Raw genomic sequence first — 27,310 nt, 5'->3', positions numbered from 1 at the left:
CACAGACACATACAAGCTGGCCAGGGTGGAAATTGTCTGGCAATGTAATTATCATGTGGTCCTGTGACATAAGCTTTGTGTGAAAGACTAATTGCAAAAGAGTGAGTGTAGAAGGTACACTTTTGCATGCATTTTAAGAGAGAGAGAGAGAGAGAGAGAGAGAGAGAGAGAGAGAGAGAGAGAGAGAGAGAGAGAGAGAGAGAGAGAGAGAGAGAGAGAGAGAGAGAGCAATTATTTGTGCACTGATAGCCTACTATATGAGATGGTTTCATATTTTTTTATATCTCCTGAAGTGACCAGCGAGATTAGTATGTTTATAATTGTGGATGAAGCCCTTTGTTTGTTAATAATAGCTTAAGGCCCAGTCCACACGATCACGGGTATTTTTGACACAGAGGTTTCAAAAAAATAAACCTCTGTACCACGGGTGGTTTAAAAAATAACCGTATACTCACGCAACTGTAAAAGTGATGCAATATACATGTAGTACAATGCCAAAGCAATAGGTGGCAAGGCCATTTTCAACCAATCAGAAGGTTGAACGCGTCACTACACGTCCTGCTCAAAACAGAACCTGCCATCTTTAAATTACCTCGCTTGAACATTAGCAACATAGCATTCATTGTTTGCAGCAAGAACAAAGTGCAATAAACAAAAAAGGATACATTCACTGTGTGTTCTGCCTCATTTGTTGATGAAACAAAGCCAACATCAACACAATTTACCACCAAGAGCGGAGAGTTTAGTTCCACAAAAAGATCGCCGATTTTGTTAGCTTACATGCTAATGTGATTGGGATTGCCATTATAATAGTCAGCATTGCGGCTAGCGTATATTAGCGTAGTAACATTATACATGGGAGACTATCTTGCTGGACACAAACATTGTTGATATAGCAGTCTGGTTAATGTTGTTATATCGCTCTCTATTGGTTGTACTAGTAACGTTAACGCTAGTAGAATGAATGGATGAAAACTTTATTTAACAGATTGCAGAATGGGTACAATACAATACGGCTCAATACAAACAATGTTAAGGGGATGCAGACCAGAAAAAGACAGCTCTGCCGTAAACACTGGAAATAATCTCGGTTACTATGTCCACACGCAACCACTGCAACCGGGATGCGCGCAAAACTTCACCCTGGACTCCGGTTGTAAAAGAACACGGTTGCAGTGTTCCAAAACCCGGATGCGTGTCGACGAACAGTGCAACTGCGCACATTAAATCACAGCGTTCGTGTGGACAGGGCCTAAATCACGGTTACATAAAACCCTGCGTTCGTGTGGACAGGGCCTAAATCTCCCACCTTGGTGAGAGCCAAGGGGCTAAAGCCACACTCATCTCTACTCTTAAAGCCAGGGTCCCTTCTCTCCCTCAGTGGTTTCCAAGGTGGCCAGAGTGGAAACACTCCTCTCATGTAACCTACATGTACTTTATGTGTTTCACTATTATTATACCTTGTATTGATCATGAAGATCCATCTACGGACATAATTGAAGAGTCTGGTTCAACCACCTGTCCGATTGCGTAAATGGTAAATCATGCATTTATATAGCAGCTTTTATCCAAAGCGCTTTACAATTTGTTCCCACATTCACCCGTTCACTCACACATTCACACACCAACGGCAGATGCGTCTTGCTCAAGGACACTTCGACATGCTGCCCGGGAGGAGAGGGAATTGAACCAGGGAACCGCCGGATTACCAGACTACGTCCCGAGCCACCCAAGTCGCTTAGGAGAGCAAGGTCTGTTAAATAATGCCACAGGATTAACCCTTTCAGTGTGAGTAGGCCTGTCCGATTCAGACTGCGTCCCAAAAAGTATGCTTAAGCAGGACACTTCGAAAAACAATGGCAGTTTGTTTTGCACACAATCTGTAAACAGTTTTGCGCACGTTAATTTAGTCAGTTATCGCAAGTTAATGAGTCTGAATATGGCCACCAGTGATGTCATCCTTGTGTTTTGTTAATTGTTAATGCTCAATGAAATTCATGTGGCCTTAACTATGGTTCCCCTGTTTTAACTCGATAGCAGGGCCCAGGATTGACAAAGAAAACTCACCCTGCTGTTTGATGAAGCAAATGTGCGCAATGTGCCAACGTGGATGACTGATGCGCGGTGGAAACACTTGAAACGACAACATCGCTAATACACAGAAAGATGTTTACTGACAAAGTCTTTCATCTGGTGGAAGAAACCTTGCTCCTGACGTAAACCAAGTAATGTAAATCTCCAGGGTTATAGTTGAGCTGCATCGTGGTGAGTTTGGCACAGTGGCTATTCAGTATAGCTTCCTGCCTGATTCATTGGTTTCCTATTGTGCATCTGGGTGAGGTAGAATACAATGCATCATATCTTCAGAAACCTCAGAATTAGCTGTTTCATTCAGTCACTGACTGTGGCGCTACGCTGTAAGAATCTATGGTTGAAAAGTAAGCAGAAAATGTATCTTGTGTGAGCACAGCACAGGCTCTCCCCAGTTGCTTGCAACCCCACAGTTTGAGAATCACTGGTTTAGCCGGTGTGTGTGTGTGTGTGTGTGTTTGAGAGAGAGAGAGAGAGAGAGAGAGAGAGAGAGAGAGAGAGAGAGAGAGAGAGAGAGAGAGAGAGAGAGAGAGAGAGAGAGAGAGAGAGAGAGAGAGAGAGAGAGAATTCCCTGGGAGCAGTTACACACTTAAATCAGAGAGTGAATTTGTGTTTCAGTTTATGTCCAAGGCCCACTTTGCATTCTCCTGTAAATGTACATGGATGGGGGGGGGGGTTACCAGGGTTACTATACAAAACACATTTTCTCAAAGATTAAGTTAAAACATTTACTGTTATGGGTTATAACAGTATAATAATTAAATAATCATATCATATATCTCCATCAAATATTATGAACCTACACAATACGGTTTGTTGGCTCTCTAATACACTTTTTATCTTCAATGGAGGGGGGGGGGGACACAACATCACATGTGGAACCTCACACTCCAGGTCCAATAGACCCAGTGTCCTGCTCTCTGATAGGATCTCCACGGTGCCACTCAAAGAGCATTTGCATAAGGAGGGGGCTATAAATGACCAATTGTCTCATGGACAGGATTCCTCGGTGGGAACCTGCTCCACGGTACAATAAGAAGCAGGACCGAACCAGGAGACCGCGACATCCAGTAAGAAGATTACTGCAAGAAGAACACCAAACAGCCGGCTGAGTGATAAAAGATGTCCCACAAAATAGGTCCTCAGTCATCCTACAAAAAGATGTTCGGCGGGGACAGGTCCTTGTCGAGCAGGTCCAGCAGCACCTACTCCAGCCGCCAGTTCTCGGCGCCGATGCGCTCCTCTCGCACGTCCTTCGGTGGTCTCTCCTCCGGCCCCCCGTCGACCATCTACTCCTCCAGGAGCCAGAGGGTCCGGAGCAGCGCCATGCCCCGGCTGGCGTCCGAGACCCTGGACTTCTCCCTGTCCGACGCCATCAACACCGAGTTCAAGACGAACCGCACGAACGAGAAGGCGCAGATGCAGTCGCTGAACGACCGCTTCGCCAGCTACATCGACAAGGTGCGCTTCTTGGAGCAGCAGAACAAGATCCTGCGCGCCGAGCTGGAGCAGGTGAGGGGCCAGGGCGCGTCGCGCATCGGGGACCTGTACGAGGAGGAGATGAGGGAGCTGCGGCGCCAGGTGGACCTGCTCACCAACGAGAAGGCCCGGGTGGAGGTGCACCGGGACAACCTGGTGGACGACATCGAGAGGCTGAGAGAGAAGTAAGTTGGGGTCCATGGTTGATACTGCTGCTGGCCGAAAACTCCGAATTGATTGATTGATTGATTGATTGATTGATTGATTGAAAACTGTATTAACAGATTGCAGAATGGGTACAATACAGTACAGCTCAACATGACATACAGATAGACAGTGCTGCTACAGCTATACATTTATGACATACCATATTTACAATCCCGAGAATATGATGTGGTTTCAGGAAAAACTAATAGGCACACATATAGTCACACAGCTACACAATATTATTTTCTTAGACTTGTTTAGTTTAGTTTAATGTAGTTTAGTTTAGTTTGATTTAGTTTACTTTAGTTTATTAGGATCCCCAATTAGCTATACAGCATTGCAGTATAGCTCTTCTTGGGGTCCACAAAACATTCATTGTGACCTTGCGACATAATACTCACATCATGTACATATAGCTCCCACGCACGCACACACACACACACACACACACACACACACACACACACACACACACACACACACACACACACACACACACACACACACACACACACACACACACACACAATACACATCATATAACATATAACATTATGTCGTTGTCATTATATTAGGCTATTTATAAATCTATACAGTAAGCATGTAGGCCAATTAGGTTAAAAACAAAACAAAAACATTCTCCTGTCCTAGTTTAAAAGTTTGCCAGGCAGCGCTTCATTTGCATAGTCTTTTGTCTGTGGTTTAGTGAAAAGCTTTTCTTTTTTCTATTTCACCGAAAAGTTTGCATGAGTGGAGAAGAAGAAGAAGAAGAAGAGGGAGAGAGAGAGGGAGAGAGGGAGATGGAGAGAGAGAGAGAGAGGAAGAGGGAGAGAGAGATATGGAGAGGGAGAGAGAGAGAGCGCAGGCAGGAGAACGAGTGAGGGAGCGGGAGGCCATGTCCCGTGCCAAATAAAAGGGGGTCAAGGCTGGTTTCTGCTGAAATGCCAGCTTGTTGTTGTTTGTGTGTCGCTGCAGGTTTCAGGAGGAGATCGGTCAGCGGGAGGAGGCGGAGGCGACCATGCAGGGCTTCAGACAGGTACGATGACGTTTGATTGATTGATTGATTGAAAACTTTATTAACAGATTGCAGAATGGGTACAGTACAGTACAGCTCAATACATACATTGTTAAGGGGATGCAGACCAGAGAAAGACTTTCGTCTTGTTTACATCAGGGTCCCCCATTTTCAATTCATCATAACGTCACCTCACGCAGGTGCATTAGAACTCTACTGCTTAACACATCAACAGCTATTAAAGGTGCTGTAAGCAGTATTTTCTTTGTTAGAATAGGTGGTCTACATGCAGGGGCGGACCTAGCACATTTGGCGCCCTAGGCGAGCTTCACCACTGCACCCCCCCCCCCCAAAAAATCAAAACATCTTAACCCTTTCACTGCCACAATACACAGAAGGTTAATCCTTTCACGACCGTCGGTTGTGTGATAGTAAAGGGTTAACCCTCTGTCGTGTGGCAGTGAAAGGGTTAAGAGTTATACAGTAAAGTACTGCACCTTTGTTTTTTACAAGCAAGAACAAGAGCTAAGAATAAATGTAAAGTGCACACTAAAGAATTAAAACAAATAAACAACTTAGCTAACACACAATAATAACAATAACAAACAATAAAATAATGTGCAAATTTGCTTTCAAAGAAAATTAAGAAGAAATGTAAAGTGCACACTAAAGAATTAAAACAAACAACTTAGCTAACAATCAATAATAATAATAAATAATAACAATAACAAACAATAAAAGAACATGCAAATTTGCTTTAAAAGAAAATGATGTATTGTAAAATATGTTACACATATATAATCAAAATATAATATGCTAAATAAACAAACAAATAAACAAAAATTACAAATTCACTTTGTCTAAAGAACTATTTACATTCCACTCCCTATCATCACACTTCAAGGTTAGCCTGTAGCTTTTACTGGTTTCCATTTACAGTGCAATCCTTCTCGCCTTCCTCGCTGCAAAGTCATCAATCACATCATCATATGAAATCTGACCACCAACCTCATGGTTAATACTGATTGCAGAGGCATTCTTGAGCCATGGTTGACCTCAGGTATGTTTTCAAGAGTTTTAATTTGCGGCCAGGTAGCACAGCGGACTAAGCGTCTGTCTACCACCGCAGATACACTGATATCGAATCCAGCTGTCAGCGGTGCCTCCGGCTTGGCCGGTCGTCATACTGACACAATTGGCAGTGTCAGCGGGAGGGAAGCCGGTGGGTGGTAATCTGGTCGTTGTAAACAGCGACTCCTACAGGTCGGTCAGGGCGCCTGCACAGCGAGGAAGGGATCTGGGTGAGGTAGTGTGCCCTCCCACGCGTTACACTCACCCAATGAGAGTCCTCGCTGCCAGGTGAAAAGAGGCTGCTGGCTGTCTCCTATGTATCGGAGGAAGCATGTGATAGACTTCAGGGCTCCCTAGACCGGCAAGTAGGGGGCAAATGCGCGCAACGACCAGGAAGGGGAGGGGGGAATTGGCATAACGACAAAATTGGGATGGGAGGAAAATACAAGAAAAATAGGAGGAGAAAAAGTGGATACAAAAATTGCTTTATCCTCTTGCGCTCCGAGGTCCATCTCGGGGGCGCGTTCTTTACCTTCTTGCGCTCCGAGGTCCATCTCGTGGGCGCGGTCTTTATCTTCTATGGGTTCATGCGCTCCGAGGTCCACCTCGGGGGCGCGGTGTTCTATGGGCATAGTCAAGTCATGTCCCGCTTGTCCCCCCCGTGAGCTAAGTCAGTTTCACTTAAACTAGCTTGGGTCTCTACCGGTGGGGTTGACAGGTCGATAAGGTTGGGCATACTTAAGCTACTAATTTTATCCTTGCTTAACGTCCTTTTAGATAAGCTAGGATGTAGATCTACAGCGTAGTTCTCCAAGTGGGGAGGGGGCTGACGCTGGCGCCTAGGGCGCTCTAATGGGGGAGAGCCGTTTGGAGAGTGTCCGCCACTGGCCATATTATTATTAATATGATTATTATTACTGATACCCTCCGGCTCGAAGGACCAATTGTAGCTGAGGGGCTACACAACCCGGACTGTATTAAAAGATTGTTTAGATTAAACCACTACTAAAGATTATTACTTGCCAGACAGTACAGTTAGATAAATATGGCAGACACTCAATTGACGGCACAGGGACAAAGATATCAAGTTTACAGTATTTTAATCGTCATATCAATATACAACTGAATTATCACGTTGCTCCTTTAATAATAGAATGTCAGAGTATCAAAGTCAGGGGGAATGAATATTTCCTAGGTTAAGAATACTCGACCGGAGCTCTGCAGGGAGTGAGAAGAGGTGATACGGGGCAAAGCAAGGGGGGTAGCTGGAGACGATAATTTCCCTCTGGAGTTGTAAGCTCCGGAGGAATTGAAGAATGGTCGGATAATCCTGTGGTCACTGAAGAAAAGGGGTCTCGTACGGAACCGGTCCTTGTAATCCTAGTGCCCGATGGCAGGGTTAATAGCTCTTAATCCAAAAGCCCGATGGCATAGATGGTAGCTAGCTAGCTTCGTTTGTACTGGAAGCTAGCCCGAGGATGGTCTTCAGGGAGTAGTTAGATCCAAACGCTGATGGTTTTATCTACACGTTACTTCGCTTACATAAGTCACTATACTGCGCCAATAATGGCTCTACAATATTATAGTCGTATCTAAGTAGCTACTAGCTATCCGTAACGATACACCACTGGTAGGTCTGTGTACAACTGTACCGAACGTATTACGATCTCGCTCTGCTGCTTCTCCTGTTCTGATACTGCCGACTCGTTACTTCCACTGTTCACTCACTCCCACTCTGTTGGCTGCTTGCGCCATCTACAATATATATACTCAGACTGATTTCTAGGGTGCAGCCGATTCACCTGTCCAGAATCAATGCGCCTGCTATGGGCATGTCTGAACTTGCCCGGACATGTCTTTGAACTCTGTCTGGGGGGCTCGTCTCAAGGGCGGGACCCAATGAGGCGAGCGAATAATACTATGGTGCAAACGGATGGCGTTGGATATATATCTTATATATATAAACAATATACAAGTTATACAAAATAATAAACGCAGACTTTCAGTATTAATCTGGACCTTCAGAACAGTAGTCATTTATCATTAAACCATGCTGAGTAGCCATTTATCATTAAACCATGCAGAGTAGCCATTTATCATTAAACCATGCAGAGTAGTCATTTATCATTAAACCATGCAGAGTAGTCATTTATCATTAAACCATGCAGAGTAGTCATTTATCATTAAACCATGCAGAGTAGTCATTTATCATTACTGTAAACCATGCAGAGTAGTCATTTATACTGTAATTAAACCATGCAGAGTAGTCATTTATCAAAGAAAATCTGCAATCGTACCACATAGAGCTTAAAGGAACACGCCAACATTTTGGGAAATTAGCTTACCATCTTCTCCAGAGAGAGAAAAGAAGATAGATACCAGTTTCCTCTCTGTGCGTTCAGTAGAAATCTATCTGGCTGCATGTTAGCCTAGCTTAGCACAATGAATGGAAGTGGACATGGCCGGTTTGCCTTCAGGAGAGGTGTTAGTTGGACAATGCCTAGGCTAACCGGCCATGTCCGTTTCCATTCATTGTGGCTAACGTTGTGGCAGCCAGATAGCTTTCTACCGAACGCAGAGAGAAAACTGGTATCTATCTTCTTGTCTCTCTCTGGAGAAAACGATAAGTCAGTTTGCATCACATTTCAAACGACCACAACCTGGAGCCGTCATCCTTTTGTCTCTCACCCCTCTTCATCCAATTACCAGACATGATGAGCGAGAGGGAGTGGAATGCCACGTCCTAAATGGCACGGCAGTAGACCTTGCCCACAGTCCAACACGGCATTAGTGCAGGACTACTGGGCCTGACCCGGTGTGGTTATCAGAGCGAGGAGACCACCATGTGATCCCAGTCTGGCGTCTTTTATGGTCAGATTTAAGATGATGATAAAGTCATCAGACTGCGGTCAGAATCCTCAGACTGCGGTCAGAATCCACACCCTGCAGCGACGGAGAGCACAACAGACAAACTGTTTTACAAGTCGTATGATTTACTGCAACGTTTCAGTCTGGAACCTTCTCCAGGCGTCCTGAGGATAGTCCCATTGAAACATTGTAGTAAATAATAATATAATAATAATAATAATAATAATAATAATAATAATAATAATAATAATAATAATAATAATAATAATAATAATAATAATAATAATAATAATAATAATAATAATAATAATAATAATAATAATAATAATAATGATAATAATAATGCTAATAATAATAATAATAATAATAATAATAATAATAATAATAATAATAATAATAATAATAATAATAATAATAATAATAATAATAATAATAATAATAATAATGCTAATAATAATAATAATAATGATGATGATAATAATAATAATAATAATAATAATAATAATAATAATAATAATAATAATAATAATAATAATAATAATAATAATAATAATAATATAACTAACAATAATAATAATAATAATACTAATAATAATACTAATAATAATAATAATAATAATAATAATAATAATAATAATAATAATAATAATAATAATAATAATAATAATGATAATACCGATGATAATAATAATACTGATACTAATAATGATAATCATAATAATAATAATAATACTGATAATAATAATAATAATAATAATAATAATAATAATAATAATAATAATAATAATAATAATAATAATACTGATAATAATAATAATAATATTAATAATAATAATAATAATAATAATAATAATAATAATAATAATAATAATAATAATAATAATAATAAATAATAATAATAGTATCATTGTGATAGAGTATCCTTTGCACTTATCGTAGCCTGCTTTGCTCCTTCAACACACACTTAGATCATTCAAGTGTTCATGACACTTCTATGACCAAAAATGGTCATAATGTAAAAAACAAAAGCATGCTGGACTAAAGTCAGACAGTCTGATGCAACATCGCTGGAGTTGGATTTGAAAATCCATCCAAAAGGTAGTGATGACTCACAGCCAAACAGTCAGCCAACCAGTCAGCCAACCAGTCAGTCAGACAGCCAACCAGTCAGACAGCCAACCAGTCAGCCAACCAGTCAGTCAGACAGCCAACCAGTCAGACAGCCAACCAGTCAGACAGTCAGCCCTCAGTCAGTCAGCCAACCAGTCAGTCAGACAGCCAACCAGTCAGTCAGACAGCCAACCAGTCAGACAGCCAACCAGTCAGACAGCCAACCAGTCAGACAGTCAGCCCTCAGTCAGACAGCCAACCAGTCAGACAGCCAACCAGTCAGACAGCCAACCAGTCAGACAGCCAACCAGTCAGACAGTCAGCCCTCAGTCAGACAGCCAACCAGTCAGACAGCCAACCAGTCAGACAGCCAACCAGTCAGACAGCCAACCAGTCAGTCAGCCCTCAGTCAGACAGCCAACCAGTCAGACAGTCAGCCAGTCAGACAGCCAACCTGTCAGTCAGCCAACCAGTCAGACAGCCAACCAGTCAGACAGCCAAACAGTCAGACAGCCAACCAGTCAGTCAGACAGCCAACCAGTCAGCCAGCCAACCAGTCAGACAGCCAACCAGTCAGACAGTCAGCCAGTCAGACAGCCAACCAGTCAGTCAGCCAACCAGTCAGACAGCCAACCAGTCAGTCAGTCAGCCCTCAGTCAGACAGCCAACCAGTCAGTCAGCCAACCAGTCAGACAGCCAACCAGTCAGACAGCCAACCAGTCAGTCAGCCAACCAGTCAGACAGTCAGCCAGTCAGACAGCCAACCAGTCAGACAGCCAACCAGTCAGACAGCCAACCAGTCAGACAGTCAGCCAGTCAGACAGTCAACCAGTCAGTCAGCCCTCAGTCAGACAGCCAACCAGTCAGACAGCCAACCAGTCAGACAGTCAGCCAGTCAGACAGCCAACCAGTCAGTCAGCCAACCAGTCAGTCAGCCCTCAGTCAGACAGGCAACCAGTCAGTCAGCCCTCAGTCAGACAGCCAACCAGTCAGACAGCCAACCAGTCAGTCAGCCCTCAGTCAGACAGCCAACCAGTCAGACAGCCAACCAGTCAGACAGCCAACCAGTCAGACAGCCAACCAGTCAGTCAGCCAACCAGTCAGACAGTCAACCAGTCAGTCAGCCCTCAGTCAGACAGCCAACCAGTCAGACAGCCAACCAGTCAGACAGCCAACCAGTCAGACAGCCCTCAGTCAGACAGCCAACCAGTCAGACAGTCAGCCCTCAGTCAGACAGCCAACCAGTCAGACAGCCAACCAGTCAGACAGCCAACCAGTCAGACAGCCAACCAGTCAGCCAGCCAACCAGTCAGACAGCCAACCAGTCAGACAGCCAACCAGTCAGACAGTCAGCCAGTCAGACAGCCAACCAGTCAGTCAGCCAACCAGTCAGACAGTCAGCCAGTCAGACAGCCAACCAGTCAGTCAGCCAACCAGTCAGACAGCCAACCAGTCAGACAGCCAACCAGTCAGACAGCCAACCAGTCAGCCAGCCAACCAGTCAGACAGCCAACCAGTCAGACAGCCAACCAGTCAGCCAGTCAGACAGCCAACCAGTCAGTCAGCCAACCAGTCAGTCAGCCCTCAGTCAGACAGCCAACCAGTCAGACAGCCAACTAGTCAGTCAGCCAACCAGTCAGTCAGCCCTCAGTCAGACAGCCAACCAGTCAGACAGCCAACCAGTCAGACAGCCAACCAGTCAGTCAGCCCTCAGTCAGACAGCCAACCAGTCAGACAGCCAACCAGTCAGTCAGCCCTCAGTCAGACAGCCAACCAGTCAGACAGCCAACCAGTCAGACAGCCAACCAGTCAGACAGCCAACCAGTCAGACAGCCAACCAGTCAGACAGCCAACCAGTCAGACAGCCAACCAGTCAGACAGCCAACCAGTCAGTCAGCCCTCAGACAGACAGCCAACCAGTCAGACAGCCAACCAGTCAGACAGCCAACCAGTCAGTCAGCCAACCAGTCAGACAGCCAACCAGTCAGTCAGCCAACCAGTCAGACAGTCAACCAGTCAGTCAGCCCTCAGTCAGACAGCCAACCAGTCAGACAGCCAACCAGTCAGACAGCCAACCAGTCAGACAGCCAACCAGTCAGACAGCCAACCAGTCAGACAGCCAACAGCCAACCAGTCAGACAGCCAACCAGTCAGCCAGCCAACCAGTCAGACAGCCAACCAGTCAGTCAGCCAACCAGTCAGACAGTCAGCCCTCAGTCAGACAGCCAACCAGTCAGACAGCCAACCAGTCAGACAGTCAGCCAGTCAGACAGCCAACCAGTCAGTCAGCCAACCAGTCAGACAGTCAGCCCTCAGTCAGACAGCCAACCAGTCAGACAGCCAACCAGTCAGACAGCCAACCAGTCAGTCAGTCAGCCCTCAGTCAGACAGCCAACCAGTCAGACAGCCAACCAGTCAGACAGCCAACCAGTCAGTCAGCCCTCAGTCAGACAGCCAACCAGTCAGTCAGCCAACCTGTCAGTCAGCCCTCAGACAGTCAGCCAACCAGTCAGTCAGCCAACCAGTCAGTCAGCCCTCAGTCAGACAGCCAACCAGTCAGACAGTCAGCCCTCAGTCAGACAGCCAACCAGTCAGTCAGCCCTCAGTCAGACAGCCAACCAGTCAGTCTCAGACATTCAGCCAACCAGTCAGACAGCCAACCAGTCAGACAGCCCTCAGTCAGACAGCCAACCAGTCAGACAGCCAACCAGTCAGACAGCCAACCAGTCAGTCAGCCCTCAGACAGTCAGCCAACCAGTCAGACAGCCAACCAGTCAGTCAGCCCTCAGTCAGACAGCCAACCAGTCAGACAGCCAACCAGTCAGTCAGCCAACCAGTCAGACAGTCAGCCAGTCAGTCAGCCCTCAGTCAGACAGCCCTCAGACAGTCAGCCAACCAGTCAGCCAGCCAGCCCTCAGTCAGACAGCCAACCAGTCAGACAGTCAGCCCTCAGTCAGACAGCCAACCAGTCAGCCAGCCAGCCTCTCTAGCCAGATCCGTGACAGCCAACCAGTCACCCAGCCAGTCAGCCAGATCCGTGACAACCAACCAGTCAGCCAGATGCCTGACAAAGCCCACTGTTGTGCCAGGGTGCATGCGTTTGTGTCCGTCGTGTCTGTTATGCGTGACCGAGAGACTCGCGGACAATTATGGACAGTTTCTGCTCAAGGGGCCTCTGGCACACTGGCTGTCGCTCCACCGCTCACAGAGCAGATCCTGTGCGTCTGCCACCGCGACGGGGACCTGCGAGGCACCGTGTCGTGAGGAAACACATAGGTTTCTGTCTCCAACATCCACACTCACACTCGTCATGTGTCTACATTTAGTTTATATTAGATGCATGTGTTTCTGACCTTGCCGCACAATACAATGAGCCTTTTGTGTGTGTGTGTGTGTTGTCCACTTGTCCTGCGTAAGTGCGTGTGACTGCTTCTGCGTGAGCACTCAGCAAACACACACAGCACCCATGTCACCGTCACCAGTCACCCAGTAGAGACTCATGTCCCCCTGCAGGATGTGGACAACGCCGCCCTCGCCAGGCTGGACCTGGAGCGGAAGGTGGAGTCGCTCCAGGAGGAGATCATCTTCCTCAAGAAGCTCCACGATGAGGTGAGATGCTCTCTTTACAGAAGCCCAGTGCGCGGACTATGTATAGACCTGTTTGCTGTATACGTCAGACTCAGTCGGTGTGCGCACGCATCCGTGGGGCAAAAGGAACAAGGCATCCTGGTCAGAACAACAGGGCAGACTACAATATAATTTGCATTTGTTAGCCATGCTGGCGATCTAAACAATCAATCCATGCCAAAGCTAGCTATGTAAAAGGTGAAAGACTCACACTCACAGCCATGCTGATTTGTTGTGAAGATGTTTTAAAGATGACCTGTAAATCAATCAACCGATCACTGCAGGAGATGATGGAGCTCCAGACCCAGGCCCAGGAGCAGCAGGTTCAGGTGGAGATGGACGTGGCCAAGCCTGACCTGACATCAGCTCTGAGGGACGTCCGTCTTCAGTATGAGAACCTGGCCAGCAAGAACCTCCAGGAGTCTGAGGACTGGTACAAGTCCAAGGTAAGAACACCCAGGAAAGGCATGTAATGACTATTTGGTCCTGAAAGGTTTGCTCAACTTTGCTGCTATTTAGGAATATATATATATAAGCTCATCTGCACCGTTGTTCACACAATTTATTTGTCCTCATATCTTTATATTCAGATAACATTTTATTGTCTATATTTATGTCTTTCTAGTTTCTACTATTACCCTGCCCCATACCTGTACCTCCCCTCCCCCATGCTGCGATGACACCCAAATTTCCCCAAGGGGATCAATAAAGGAATATCTTATCTTATAATACGAGCACTGATTAAATCTCTCTTTCTCCCTCTTTCTCCCTTTCTCCCTCTTTCTCCCTCTCTCTCTCTCTCTCTCTCTCTCTCTCTCTCTCTCTCTCTCTCTCTCTCTCTCTCTCTCTCTCTCTCTCTCTCTCTCTCTCTCTCTCTCTCTCTCTCTCTCTCTGACAGTTCACTGACCTCACGGACTCCGCTGCCCGTAATAACGAAGCCCTGCGAGTGGCCAAGCAGGAGGCCAATGACTACAGGCGCCAGGTGCAGGCACTCACATGTGAAGTGGACGCCCTTAAAGGAACCGTGAGTACCCTGCACCGGTCCTGCATGCTGAGGAACCCCCACACAGACCCACCACAGACCCGCCACAGACCCACGTGAAGGCCTCTATCTGCCCCAGAGACCCACCACAGGCCCACCACAGACCCACGTGAAGGCCTCCATCTGCCCCAGAGACCCACCACAGGCCTACCACAGACCCACGTGAAGGCCTCCATCTGCCCCAGAGACCCATAACAGATCCATCATAGACCCACCACAGACCCAGACCCACGTGAAGGCCTCTATCTGCCCCAGAGACCCACCACAGGCCTACCACAGACCCACGTGAAGGCCTCCATCTGCCCCAGAGACCCACCACAGACCCACGTGAAGGCCTCCATCTGCCCCAGAGACCCACCACAGACCCACGTGAAGGCCTCCATCTGCCCCAGAGACCCATAACAGATCCATCATAGACCCACCACAGACCCAGACCCACGTGAAGGCCTCCATCTGCCCCAGAGACCCACCACAGACCCATGACAGACCCACCACAGACCCATGACAGACCCACCACATACCCATGACAGACCCACCACTAGAGCTGTCCCCGAAGCCTGTTTTTGGGCTTCAAACTTCGCCAGGGTTTTTTGAACGGACGTTCGAACTTTAGTTTTTAATCATGCAAAAATGTGCTCCTAAATAATATTTCTGGTTCAGTACTGTCGAGTCTTGACTTTAGGCACATAGTGCACATTTACACATATGTGCATATTGCTGCGGTTATTAAGAGTAGTAGTACCTAGTCACGGGAGGCTTCCATATCATTTGGATGGTAATCCATTTTGTGAATACATTTTATTTTTTGTGATCCACTTTTTCTCCTCCTGTTTTTCGGTATTTTCCTCCCATCCCAATTAAGTCGTTATGCCAATACCCCCCTCCCCTTCCTGGTCGTTGCGCGCATGTGCCCCCCACTGGTCGGTCTAGGGAGCCCTGAAGTCTATCACATGCTTCCTCCGATACATAGGAGACAGCCAGCAGCCTCTTTTCACCTGACAGAGCGGACTCTCATTGGTGAAGTGTAGTGGGAAGGTCACTCTCATTGGTGAAGTGGGAGATCACACTACTTTTCACTTGGCAGCGAGGACCCCCATTGGTGGAGTGTAACGCGTGGGAGGGCACGCTATCTCCACTAAGTCCTGCCCCGCTGAGCAAGCACCGAGACCTGACCTGTAGGCGTCGCTGTCCGCCAGATTCCCACCCACCAGCTTCCCACCCCCTAATACTGCCAATTGTATTAGTATGAACGACCAGCCAAGCTGGTAGCAACGCCGAGAGCTGGGCTCGAACCCAGCATCTCCTGCGTTGTCGACGAGCGCAATCTCCGCTACGCCACCTGACCGCCTTTAAGTGATATATATTTTTGGGTTCGAACCCATTAATTAAGATTTGAATGCCAACGTAACGAACGAAGGTCAGAATGTTTGAACATTTGTGCTCAGCCCTACCCACCACAGACCCATGACAGACCCACGTGAGGGCCTCCATCTGCCCCAGAGACCCACCACAGACCCATGACAGACCCACCACTCTACACTTTACTGGGCTTAACCTCCAGTGAATTACAGGGAAATCAAACTATTCCTGGGGATTTCCTGCAAAACCCCTCGTGGACCCCTGGCCGGGCCCCAGACCCCACATTGGGAACCACTGTACTACACTACCCTTTAACCCTTTCACTACCATACTATACAAGATTAAATACCACAATAACATTGTTTCTCAGGCAAAAGGAATTAGTTAGAATTGAGAAAAGTGAACACAAAGAGGAGAGTGCAAATAAGGAACTGCTGTAGACACAATCATGTTCTGTCAATACAGACAGTGGCTCAGGAGGTAGAGCAGTTCTGTATCGTTAGGGCTCAGCTTGGCTTCGCCTTCTGCACTATCTCGCGTACGTGCACGCGTACTGAATAAACCACAAATGTACCTCTAATACCAGTATTAGTCTGACCACACCCCTCATCAGCTTACCTTCATAAGCAGGTGTGTGGTCACCTGCTCTCCTCCTTCTCGCTTTCACCACAAGGAAGAAGTGCCTCGGTAGATCCCCACACTTGACACCATGATGGAAGAAATTGGATTAGGAACAGCTTGGGAAACAAGGATACGTTGACATCATATCTTTATTTTCTCTCTCACTATTTTCGAGAAAATACGGCGATATTGTCTTCGTACTGGAGTGTCTAGAAGATGATGATCATTCTACAAACCCTCCACCGGTTTTCGTATTGGGAGCACGCCGCTGCATGCTTCTCAACTGCAGTTCCTTGCTGTGTTTGTTGGGGTGAAACCTGTCAGGCCACAGCTGAACTGTCGGACATGCCGCTGTTGTGAGGAGCGGTGCGTTCCAGGTTGGGTGAGTAGTGTTTGCTGGCGGGCTCCACTTGTCTGTTAGTGCTATGGGGGCTACTAGACGAAGTTTATGGAAACCGGCCCCAGGCTAGGGTCCTTTGTTTAGCCGTCTAGGCGACAGAAGGCCTTGGTCTGGCGACCATTATAGTTTTAACTAGTGGGCCGCGACCATTGACACTGGTGATCCCTGTGTGTTCTGGACGAGTGGATTCTCTGTCACCGTGTTAAGACCCCATCTTTCATATCCAAATGAGAGTATTCCTTCACGAGGGGATATGTGCATGTAATGTGCGATAGCGGCAGATTCATGTTCAAAGTCAGCTATACAGGCCAGTTGGTACTGTGCTGATTCCGCCGGACGTGTTATTGTCACCGTTGTGAAGCGGTGTTGACGTCTTGTTTTTCCTTTTTCTCTTAAAAAGTGAGGAGGGTTCAGAACGGCGGCCTGTCTGGGTGAGTGTTATGTCATTGTTTACATGTTCATAGCTTACGGTTAGCCGGTCGGTGGCCTGGCGCGGGGTGGCTTGGCTTCTCGCGCGCCGCCGGGAGCTCGCTCCTGATCGCGTGCGTCGTAGATCGGCGTCTCGCGAGCGGAAGCGATAGCACCCGAACGGCTGGAGCAGCCGTTAGCTTGATGCTATTCTGTTGAACGTGCTTTGATTTTTAACATGTTTTACACTTTTGACCACGACGTCATCCTTGACAGGGGATGTTCGTCAACCCTGCCCGAGCCTAGACGGGGATTGCGTCAACAAAGAGGACTGTAGCGACTGGTGGAGCGGCGACGCTGCCCGGATCGAACAACACGGGACGCTTGTGACTGCACTTCGCTGATCTGCGTTCCGGGCAGGTACGGGGTTGGCCAGACCCTCATAACACGTCTTCTGGTTTTACCTTGCTAAATGTATTGTGAATGACGGTGTTTTTTCCCAAAACGTGTGTTGTTGCAATGCATTTGAGATACGTTGCGGGTTGTGTGTGAGCTGTTTTTGTCACTGGCAGTAGCTTCTCCGTGCAGGTCGTGATGTATTGATCTGGTTGTTGTGTGAGAAACATCATGGTGTTTATGTGTACCGTGTACTCACTACTAAGGCAACTAACCTATGAAGCTATGCTTGGTGACGAGTGAGTAAAAGAATGTTCTTTCTCAGACTGTAATGACAATGGACAGTGAGTTCACACATTAACAGGTTTTCCTGTTTTAACTGGCCGTATTGAGGGTGAAATAGGAGGATTGTGTTTTTCCCCCCCGGTTCCCTGGGGACTTTATCACCTCCTATCAGACATGTTGTGCATTAATTGTGTCTTTTTGTGTGGTAGGGATACGATGTAACTCTCAGCTTGATTGCTGAGGTTGTGCTAAATCTGCTGGAGAAACTTATTTCCTAAAGGGAAATTGGTTTGGTTGCTGTCGTGTGCTTAGCAAGGCCTGTGGTCGATACTAATCAAGAATGATGTATTCTCTCATTGTGATGATGATGGGTTGTGTGTGTCATGTGACCTACAACTGGGTTGTACTGGCCACAGAAGCACATGTGTATGTTGGACCGGGGTTCTTAGAGCCCTCTCTATTCTGTGTTTTTCCTTAGTAAAAATCAGATAGCAGGTTAGCTCGTGCGCTGTGTGGAGCTGTGAAACGCTTCATAGAGCTGACTATGACTGTGTCATATTCTCTTTTTGTCGTTACGTCGTATCATGGGTGTGGGGTCGTAAAGGGGTGAACTGGTAACCTTTCCTCTCCCCATTGTTCTGTCGGTCAGGGGTACACCCCCTGTCCTTCAAGGTTCCCGTCACGTGGCGGTTCGGCACGTTACGGGGGGGGGGGGGGGGGGGGGGGGGGGGGAGGGAGTTCCTGGTCCCACGGCCTGGTATATTGGGCGTGTGCACCGCAGGAATTCCCCCGCCATAGAGTACGTCACCGTGCGCGTCTCTGTTGGTAGGACTTCCGTGTGCTGTTCAGGTCCATGTGATGGATCTGTTTTCAGGGGGGGTGGTCAGGGCTCCTCCTCACCAAGCGCCTACTCAGGCCTTCTGTGAGTTCGGACTCCTTCTTCCATGTGATCCATGTGAGGAAGCCTCCATCAGAGTACAGAGCCTTCCTCCTCAGATTGTCAAAGTGAGTGGACCCTCTAGAAGGGTCCTTTTCTATTGTATGTATATTCGATTCAATTCGTTTATTGAGTGTGTTTGGGTTCGGTGCCTCTTCCCCGGAGGCCCTAAAACCAGTTTTTTACATGGCTCAGGGTGCAATATATTCTTTTCAATCTGTACAGCTCGCGTGGGAAGTCTCTCTGGGGATCCCCGTCTCTTTCCTATGGGAGGGTGGTGGGATGTAAAAATGTGAACATTTTTTACCCCGGCTGTGTAGACTGGGATACATACTGTTGATGCTTCCTTCTTTCTATTCCAGAAGTGTTGGAGTTAGGGAGTGTCACACCCCTCTTGTCGTTCCCCTGGGCGCCTTGGGGATTCAATGGCAGGTCTAAATAGCCTGTTCATTGATGGGGGTGTGTCCCGACGCACGTATAGTGCTAGCTCGCTGTAAACAGGCGATTGACTGGCACGCCTTAGTTGCTTGTGGTTGAAACAGCGTTTTTATAAAGCAACTGAGATGGGGGTTTTTCCTCTTCCGGCGACCACATCCCATGACCTGGGTGGGTTGTCGACGGATCCTCGTTCATGTCTGGGGGATGATGACGGGATGGATCTGAACATATGTAGTGGGGTCTCACGCCCTTGGGGTGGGCCACCAGGCGCGGTTCGTCCCGACGTCTGGGTGGCGCCTTCTTTTCATGTTAAGATCAACACGCATATCTGCCCTTTTCCTGGGGCATGTCGGCGTGGTTAGGGCACGGGACTGGTTCTGGTCACGCTGGTCCAGATCAGTTGAACCCGTTGTCCGCCGGGGATGCAGATCTGCTGTTCTGGTACCCTGAGGGACTTGGGCTTTTTTCAGGGGGAAAAATGCCAGGTCGGTCTGGGTGTCACAGGGTTAAGCGCTATGGAGACCCTGGTTGGGTATGTTTTTACTCAGCACTGTCGTCATGGCTTACAGCCATGCCATTCTGTACGCGCTCGATCTCGTCGGATCTCGGCCGCTACACAGGTTGGTCCTGGTTAGTACTTGGTTGGGAGACCGCCGGGGAATACCAGGTACGGTGTGCTTAGGGGCTGGTTCTCCATTGTTTTTCGCTCCTCTCTCACGCATGGCGAAGAGGGGCCTGTGGGGGTGGTTTTTTGACCTCCTCTGGTGACCCTGTGCTTCCCGTACCGCCAGGCCCGGTCCGAAGTGATGTTTGCGACCCGTAGGCCTGGGTTAACCCTTTTTGGAAACTGAAACACTTGTACTGCGGTATAGCCGGTGTATACCCGCAGGTGTGTTTTGGAGTTTTTTCTTGAGGGGTTATAGGAACAACCACCGCATTGGGTAACACCGAGGTGGTTGGTTCCCTGGTGTGTTGGAGCAGTGTCAACTCCCGGGTTCACCGGTTGAGGGTGCCCCTGCACGTTCATGACGTCTGCCAATCGTGTCAGCCTTCTCTGCCTCGACCCCTCTGGGTGGGGGTTGTTAAATGGAGGCTTGGTCATGCAACACCGCCAGCTTACGCTCCTTCCGCCGGGGCGGCTGTGTTCAGCTGTCCCCTCTGGCGCCTGTCTCGTCCGCAGTCTCCAGGCTAGGGTTAACAGCCTGTTGCCTGGTTTTTCCCCGGTGCGCTGCCTGCTTCCGTTGGTTAACCTTTTTTGTGTGCTTACGGCCATGCTGACTGCCTTTTCTGCAGGGTCAGTGTGCCAGGCGGTGTACTATTGGGGGGACGGGGCCCGCTCGGCTTACTGGCCTGGTTGGTTCCGCCTGGGAATACCAGGTGCAGTAACTGGGGGCCTTTGTCCGAATACGCTGGCGATGTGGGGGGCGGGGCACTACGTGCCCACCTGGTGGGGTCTTGATGCTGGCATCATGGACTTCTCCGGGCCCCCATTCCAGGGAGTCCAGTCCTTTTGGTGGGTCTGGGTCTTCCTTCGTGCTCCGCTGCTACGGCCTTGCCACGGGGTTGGGTTTGCCCTTGACCCCGTGATTCTGGGGGCAGTAACGAGGTTGTTCCTCCGTTCGTTCCCGGGTGGCATGCGGGTTGTGCGTGTGTGTAGTCGTGGGTCAAGCCACGGTCTGCTCACCCTGTGCGTTGAGTTGCTTGAGTGCCTCTTCGCACGGTCGGGTCCGTCGCCCTCCCGTGACGTCCCTAATAGGGGGGCTACCCTCCATTAGGGGGGGTCGGGGGGGCTCGGCCCTCCCTGTTCTGATGGTTTTGGGGGGCTGTCAGCGGGGTGTATTTGTCAGCCAAGTGGCTCCGCTTGGCCTCCCTTGTGCAGAAGGCGAAGCCAAGCTGAGCCCTAACGATACAGAACGTTAGGTTATGACTATAACCAAGTTCTGTTAGTTAGGGCGATGCTTGGCTTCGGACGGCCGCTGCAGCCCTTGACCTCACCTTGTGGTGAAAGCTTGGGAAGGAGGAGAGCAGGTGACCACACACCTGCTTATGAAGGTAAGCTGATGAGGGGTGTGGTCAGACTAATACTGGTATTAGAGGTACATTTGTGGTTTATTCAGTACGCGTGCACGTACGCGAGATAGTGCAGAAGGCGAAGCCAAGCATCGCCCTAACTAACAGAACTTGGTTATAGTCATAACCTAACGTTGTCTGGTAATCGGAAGGTTCCCGGTTGGATTCTGGCTCCTCCCGGCAGCGTGTCGCAGTGTCCTTGAGCAAGACACTTAACCCCTAGCTGCTCCCGATGAGCAGGTTGACACCACGCATGGTCGCCTCCGCCGTCGATGTTTAAATTAATGGGTCAATGTGAGGCACAAGTTCTAAAAGTGCTTTGGATAAAAGCGCTATATATAAAAGCTTGTGTGTCGACTTGTAACTGTTGTTTTCTATCGTTTATCCTTATTCATTGTGCCTATATGTACAAGTAGCTGATAAATTATGTCTTGTTTTGTACGCTTGTTGTCGCTGTAAATGAGGGTAACCTCAGTGTCTTACGAGTTGAAATAAGGGGTTGAAATAAAATTATACTAAATTTACATAACACTCCTATAGAGTTCAAAAACTTTAAAACCACCACAGATGGGAGGTAATTCAATGAGAATTGGTTTCGGAGGTCACAGAAAGTCAGCGTCCTCTCTTGAGAGTGTTTCCATGCTGCCATTCAGTGCTCTTTTGTCCCTCCCTGGCCACCGTCCCAGAACGAGTCCATGGAGCGGCAGATGAGAGAGACGGAGGAGAACTTCTCCATGGAGACGTCCAGTTACCAGGACAGTGCCATCCGTCTGGAGGAGGACATTCGCCACATGAAGGACGAGATGGCGCGCCACCTCCGCGAGTACCAGGACCTCCTCAACGTCAAGATGGCCTTGGACATCGAGATCGCCACCTACAGGAAGCTGCTGGAAGGGGAGGAGAGCAGGTAGCCCCTCCCCCCTCTGTTGCAGTGAAGAGCGACTGGTTTATTCTGCGTTCATAGTAGAAAATAATATTAAATAGATTTATATTATAATCATAATTGTGTTTCTTGCTTGCAGGATCTCCACTCCAATGCCGAACTTTTCGACCCTAAACCTGCGAGGTACGACCTGTTCCTAAATGAAAGACCTGTTTATAAATGAAAGACCTGTTTGTAAATGAAAAACCTGTTTGTAAATAAATGACCTGTTTCTAAATGGAAGGGTTTCATCTCAAAACTATATATCCATTTTGGAATTTGAATTATTAGCTGATATTCATTGCAAATATCATTTTCACAATGACAGATGAGTACATCCTATAAACTGTTACTATTTTGTAGGGCTGTCCCCGACTAAGGATTTGGATGGTCGACTATGATTGGCCAAAATCTGCCGTTAGTCGACTATTGGCCAATTTTTTTTTTAGTTTTTTAAATATATATATTTATTTATTTTGTACATTTTTTATCATTCCATTTGGGTTGTGGGGGGGTGCTTAATGTCTGTAGGAGTCGACTGAAGGCTTCTTGTCCTCTGCAAAAGCATGCAATTGGTCCACTGATGGATAGATCTTGATATTTGTCTAGTCTAGTGTGTTCATTAGATGGGTGAAATCCTCTTTCAGTGCCTCTGTGCCTGTTTTCGTAGGCAGTTAGCCTCTGGTATGCGTGCCATTAGTGTTAGCCACGCTTCTAGGCCTCTTTTCTTTTGGAAAGAATGATAAAAAAAAAAATAATAATAATAATTTTTTTTTTTTAATTCTTTTATTATTATATTCGACTAAGAGGTTGGCCAATCGACTACGGCTCCTTTCGACCGATTAGTCGACTAATCAACTAATAGGGGTCAGCCCTACTATTTTGTAAGTACAGTGTTGAAGACTACGTGAGCTTCACTAATATTCCACAGTGAGACTTTAATACCAGACACATGTTGAGGAGGCCGAGGGGTAAAGTTAGTTTAAGAGGTGGACATTTAGTTTTGGAATGAAACCCTGAGGGCCCGCATGCACATAACGCCTTTTTCTGAGCATAAGCGTCTTTTTTCAATCGTTCCCAATGAGGAGTGAGCACATGTGGCCGCCCTCTTTTCTCAGAGCGCTCTGGCTTTTTTGTGCGGCCGCTCCCAGCGTTTAAAGTTGAAAGCTTCTGAACTTTTCTGAAAAGGTGCCGGTGTCGTCACTGTCGCTCCTTTTCAGACAACCAAATCATATTTAGGGTGGGACTCGTGACACATTTGTAACTTAGTAACTGATGTGGTCGATATTTTAGAACGCAACAGTAACCATAGTAACCAAGTCGAGAAAAATGGAAGAGCAACTTGTTCTGGCTGTCTTCCGTTTATCCGGAGCTGTATGACATGTCGGACCGCAACTATCACCACAAGGACAGGAAAGCCCGTTTGTGGGAACAGATCGGTCCTGAATGTTGCTGATGAGTTTTTTTCTTTTTTTATCCTCTGTTAATGAAACAATATCTAACATTGCCAGTCAAAATGGAAGTACTTGAGGGACATGTATAGGTTGGAAGGAAGGCTGACAAGGAGAAGAAGAGTGGGGCAGAAAGAAAGAGAGGAAGGCTGACAAGGAGAAGAAGAGTGGGGCAGAAAGAAAGAGAGGAAGGCTGACAAGGAGAAGAAGAGTGGGGCAGAAAGAAAGAGAGGAAGGCTGACAAGGACAAGAAGAGTGGGGCAGAAAGAAAGAGAGGAAGGCTGACAAGGAAAAGAAGAGTGGGGCAGAAAGAAAGAGAGGAATGCTGACAAGGAGAAGAAGAGTGGGGCAGAAAGAAAGAGAGGAATGCTGACAAGGAGAAGAAGAGTGGGGCAGAAATAAAGAGAAAAAAGTAGTAGAACGCGCTCACCTCACTAGACTTGACACTGGGTGCTGTAACCTCTGATATCATACATAAAAAATAGGGAAACAATGTCCAGGCACGCACTCCAGGTTTTTCCAAATTTATTGGCAGCCTGTAATCATGACGTTTCGGTGTGAACACACCTTCTTCAGAATGGCTTGCAAGCCATTCTGAAGAAGGTGTGTTCACACCGAAACGTCATGATTACAGGCTGCCAATAAATTTGGAAAAACCTGGAGTGCAGAAATAAAGAGAGGAATGCTGACAAGGAGAAGAAGAGTGGGGCAGAAAGAAAGAGAGGAAGGCTGACAAGGAGAAGAAGAGTGGGCAGAAAGAAAGAAAGAGAGGAAGGCTGACAAGGACAAGAAGAGTGGGGTAGAAAGAAAGAGAGGAAGGCTGACAAAGACAAGAAGAGTGGGGCAGAAAGAAAGAGAGGAAGGCTGACAAGGAGAAGAAGAGTGGGGCAGAAAGAAAGAAAGAAAGAGAGGAAGGCTGACAAGGACAAGAAGAGTGGGGCAGAAAGAAAGAGAGGAAGGCTGACAAGGAGAAGAAGAGTGGGGCAGAAAGAAAGAGAGGAAGGCTGACAAGGAGAAGAAGAGTGGGGCAGAAAGAAAGAGAGGAAGGCTGACAAGGACAAGAAGAGTGGGGCAGAAAGAAAGAAAGGAAGGCTGACAAGGAGAAGAAGAGTGGGGCAGAAAGAAAGAGAGGATGGCTGACAAGGAGAAGAAGAGTGGGGCAGAAAGAAAGAGAGGAAGGCTGACAAGGACAAGAAGAGTGGGGCAGAAAGAAAGAGAGGATGGCTGACAAGGAGAAGAAGAGTGGGCAGAAAGAAAGAGAGGAAGGCTGACAAGGACAAGAAGAGTGGGCAGAAAGAAAGAGAGGAAGGCTGACAAGGACAAGAAGAGTGGGGCAGAAAGAAAGAGAGGAAGGCTGACAAGGAGAAGAAGAGTGGGGCAGAAAGAAAGAGAGGATGGCTGACAAGGAGAAGAAGAGTGGGGCAGAAAGAAAGAGAGGATGGCTGACAAGGAGAAGAAGAGTGGGGCAGAAAGAAAGAGAGGAAGGCTGACAAGGACAAGAAGAGTGGGGCAGAAAGAAAGAGAGGAAGGCTGACAAGGAGAAGAAGAGTGGGGCAGAAAGAAAGAGAGGAAGGCTGACAAGGAGAAGAAGAGTGGGGCAGAAAGAAAGAGAGGAAGGCTGACAAGGACAAGAAGAGTGGGGCAGAAAGAAAGAGAGGAAGGCTGACAAGGACAAGAAGAGTGGGGCAGAAAGAAAGAAAGAGAGGAAGGCTGACAAGGACAAGAAGAGTGGGGCAGAAAGAAAGAGAGGAAGGCTGACAAGGAGAAGAAGAGTGGGGCAGAAAGAAAGAGAGGAAGGCTGACAAGGAGAAGAAGAGTGGGGCAGAAAGAAAGAGAGGAAGGCTGACAAGGACAAGAAGAGTGGGGCAGAAAGAAAGAGAGGAAGGCTGACAAGGAGAAGAAGAGTGGGCAGAAAGAAAGAGAGGAAGGCTGACAAGGAGAAGAAGAGTGGGCAGAAAGAAAGAGAGGATGGCTGACAAGGAGAAGAAGAGTGGGGCAGAAAGAAAGAGAGGAAGGCTGACAAGGAGAAGAAGAGTGGGGCAGAAAGAAAGAGAGGAAGGCTGACAAGGAGAAGAAGAGTGGGGCAGAAAGAAAGAGAGGAAGGCTGACAAGGAGAAGAAGCGTGGGGCAGAAAGAAAGAGATGAAGGCTGACAAGGAGAAGAAGAGTGGGGCAGAAAGAAAGAGAGGAAGGCTGACAAGGACAAGAAGAGTGGGCAGAAAGAAAGAGAGGAAGGCTGACAAGGACAAGAAGAGTGGGGCAGAAAGAAAGAGAGGAAGGCTGACAAGGACAAGAAGAGTGGGGCAGAAAGAAAGAGAGGAAGGCTGACAAGGAGAAGAAGAGTGGGGCAGAAAGAAAGAGAGGAAGGCTGACAAGGAGAAGAAGCGTGGGGCAGAAGGAAGGTGCAGCGGAAAGAAAGAGATGGAATCCTAGCTTTTCTAGAGCCTCATATACAGGACAGAGAGACTCCTTGCTTGGCTCTATGTCTTCATCCCAGCGCTCCCCAGCGCCCTGCCGGTGCTTTTATGATCGAACAAGGCACTGTGTGGACGCGGGCCCTAATGCTTGTTGTTTTTTAAGACTCTAGACACACAAGCCTTTAGAAAATGGATGATCAGAATGTCTGTCCATCACATCTCTTGCTTCTCAGAAACCATGCTGGACTCCAGACCCGCCCATTTGGAAAGCAAGACGACCAAGAAGGTCCTCATCAAAACCATTGAGACCAGGGATGGTCAGGTACAGTAGTACAGTAGCTGGAGGGGGCTTTCCCTAAACAACGATAGAGGGGTGCTGTGTCACTATGACAACGCGCCAGTGCCACCATGTGTTTGAAATAATACTTTTTTCTTTTGCAGTGAAAGCTTGGGGCCACCTTAGAAATAGACACACTGTTGTCTAATACGTTCCACTGTGTGCGTGCATGCGTGTGTGTGTTTTCATCTTGTTAGAAGATCCTGGGGAAAGCCCTGCTGTCCTGTTAGCCCAGAGAACACAGCGCTAAGCTGCTGCTCATCATACTAACTCTTTCATCATACTAACTCTTTCATCATACTAACTAACTCTTACCCCTAACTATACAGGTGATCAACGAGTCCACCCAGAACCACGATGACCTGGAGTGATCCGTTTCTTCTTAGATGCCAAAAACAAAACGACCAGCCACAGCAGTACGGAGCAACGCATGTCCCCCACGAGGCCAGAACAAACTGCAACCCGCTTATAGAAGTGCCTTTATATGTGAAGATGCCGGAAGCCTGTTAGTTGAGACAGAAAGCATTGTTTCTCTCGCCTTCCTCTTCTGTTGAAAGGGTTACCGCCACGTACACTTGTTTAGACAGGGTTGCTAAAATCAGCACAATAGATGAGACTTACTGAAGTCTGTAAAGGTGTTTCTTTGTAACCAAAACTGTTTGTTATTATTTTTTTTTATCAGTTCCCATGCAACCTGTATGCTAAAAGCAGAGATGCCACAAATGCCTGTAAGCAGCAATAAACCTGTTATAGACAGTAA

At 47.6% G+C, this 27,310-nt stretch overlaps 1 protein-coding gene across 1 annotated transcript; it reads left to right on the top strand.

Moving 5' to 3' along the window:
• Positions 1-3,108: 3,108 nt before the first annotated feature.
• On the top strand, positions 3,109-27,310 carry viml (vimentin like). Its single transcript, XM_084327964.1, has 9 exons — positions 3,109-3,755; positions 4,753-4,813; positions 13,355-13,450; positions 13,753-13,914; positions 14,367-14,492; positions 22,111-22,331; positions 22,447-22,490; positions 26,447-26,535; positions 26,880-27,310. Exons 1-9 carry the CDS (start codon positions 3,214-3,216, stop codon positions 26,919-26,921), a joined length of 1,383 nt encoding a protein of 460 aa, XP_084184090.1. The 5' UTR covers positions 3,109-3,213; the 3' UTR covers positions 26,922-27,310.

The sequence above is a fragment of the Notolepis coatsorum genome (assembly GCF_963971535.1).
Source record: "Notolepis coatsorum genome assembly, chromosome: 13".
NCBI classification, from domain to species: Eukaryota; Metazoa; Chordata; class Actinopteri; order Aulopiformes; family Paralepididae; genus Notolepis; species Notolepis coatsorum.
Note: the sequence above shows the minus strand (reverse complement) of the source record. Positions and strands in the feature narration are given on the sequence as shown.